Source organism: Sitodiplosis mosellana, unplaced genomic scaffold (genome assembly GCF_009176505.1).
Source record: "Sitodiplosis mosellana isolate CC-2019 unplaced genomic scaffold, AAFC_SMos_1.0 Smas_scaffold_1339, whole genome shotgun sequence".
NCBI lineage: Eukaryota > Metazoa > Arthropoda > Insecta > Diptera > Cecidomyiidae > Sitodiplosis > Sitodiplosis mosellana.
Genome location: NW_022596581.1, coordinates 862 through 2,657, shown reverse-complemented (window position 1 = coordinate 2,657; position 1,796 = coordinate 862). Strand labels below are relative to the sequence as shown.

General features: G+C 33.7%; 1 protein-coding gene across 1 annotated transcript; it reads right to left on the bottom strand.

The window, feature by feature from the left end:
• Nucleotides 1-494: 494 nt before the first annotated feature.
• On the bottom strand, nucleotides 495-1,229 carry LOC129571113 (uncharacterized). Its single transcript, XM_055450876.1, has 3 exons — nucleotides 1,096-1,229; nucleotides 862-1,008; nucleotides 495-781 (listed from the first exon to the last, which is right to left on the bottom strand). The coding sequence occupies exons 1-3, from the start codon at nucleotides 1,150-1,152 to the stop codon at nucleotides 590-592; spliced, it is 396 nt and encodes a 131-aa protein (XP_055306851.1). The 5' UTR covers nucleotides 1,153-1,229; the 3' UTR covers nucleotides 495-589.
• Nucleotides 1,230-1,796: the final 567 nt, after the last annotated feature.

The window sequence follows — 1,796 nt, the reverse complement described above, 5'->3', positions numbered from 1 at the left end:
ATGGAATATTTGGCCGCCGAAGTGTTGGAATTGGCCGGTAACGCTGCCCGTGACAACAAAAAGACTCGTATCATTCCTCGTCACTTGCAATTGGCCATCCGCAACGACGAAGAGTTGAACAAATTGCTTTCGGGTGTCAAAATCGCTCAAGGTGGTGTATTGCCAAACATTCAAGCAGTCTTGTTGCCAAAGAAGACCGAGACAAAAAAAGCCTAAACAGTTTATTTTTTACAAAGCGTAAATAAATCGGCCCTTTTAAGGGCCACCAAAATATATTTTATGGGGAATTCAAGAGAAAATCATCTTGTTGTCATTCTACTATTCATTTAAAAAAGGATTAGTAATTTGAGATTTTTATATTTTCATGAATATCAACGTAGAAATTTTGAAGTTCTATTAATGTGTATTGATAATGAAATATTTGATTTATGCCAATTCATAAAAAAAAGTCAGATTGAATAGATTCAATTAACAATTTGATTAGAACTAAAAAGAAAAAAATGCAGTTAAGTTTACTTTGAAACATGGTTCACTTTTTTATTTGGTATCGATTGCAGATCTGAGCATGAAGTAATGTTTATGGCTAATTTTAATCTAATGTTGGGAAATGTGAAGTCGGTGTTTTCCTGATTACAATTTCAATGCATTTTTGCAATCTGGCGGCATATTCACATTTGTCAGTGTGTCGAATCGGTCCACATTGTTTACGAAATTTGTCGGCAATCTTCGGATTATTGACAGTGAACTCCAATGCATCAACATTAAAACCACCATTCCAGATCTGAATTTTGATATCAGTACGAGAAGTTCATGTGATATGTTAAAATTCGAATTTTTTGTTCAGAACAGTATTATACTTACAACTTTCTGTACCGTCATTATACAATTCAGGTAACATTTATCGTCTTTGGTCAATAGGTCCAAATCAAAATCGGGAAGAGTCCTCGATTCGCTTTTGGGGAATTGCTTTTGACACGATCGAATTTGTCTAACTAGGATTTCATTTGCCTTTGAATAAAATTAAACATTCGAATTGTTAGTTTATCGATTTTTTTCAACTAAAATAAATAACTAATAAACAAATTTGAATCGTACCGAAACGGAAGCAAACAAAACACAAGCAACAAAAACGAATAAGCAGAACGAATTCATCTTTTGTTCAAATTCACAAGAAATTTCACAGTACTAGTGCGAATACAGTGAGTGTTCTAAGGAGACTGATGACAATTGCACGATATGCTTGCAATATATATACCAAATAATGAGGGATCTGGGCGAAAACCGGTAAAAATCACTGGATACTATGAAACAATTTAGAAGATTAATACACAATCATTCCACTTCATTACGCATCATTCTTGAGAGTGAAAATGTGCAATTCACTTGAAATCAAAGGCAACATCGTTGCTTGTGAAACATTAATCCAGCTCAAATTTGGTTTTGTTAAATTAAATCCAGACAATTGTAACTGATCATTGTCAACATGTCTGGGCCAATATGGTTGGCTGAGTTTATACGTAATTGAATGGTTTGGAGCCAAAATGTAATACAGAAAAGTTGAGCGGAAAAATATTAAATGAAAAGGAATAGCTATATAGTTCACTATAGTTTACTATACAGTTTACTATATACAGCTATCCCTTTTCCGCTCATTCATCATCGACATTTTTCCGCTCAACTTTTCTGTATTCCATTTTCGCTCCTAACCATTCAATTCGTATCATACTGGATAAAGTTAAATAATGCGATAAATGTAGCAACATAAAGTCAGTTTATACCGACTAGAGTCACTGATC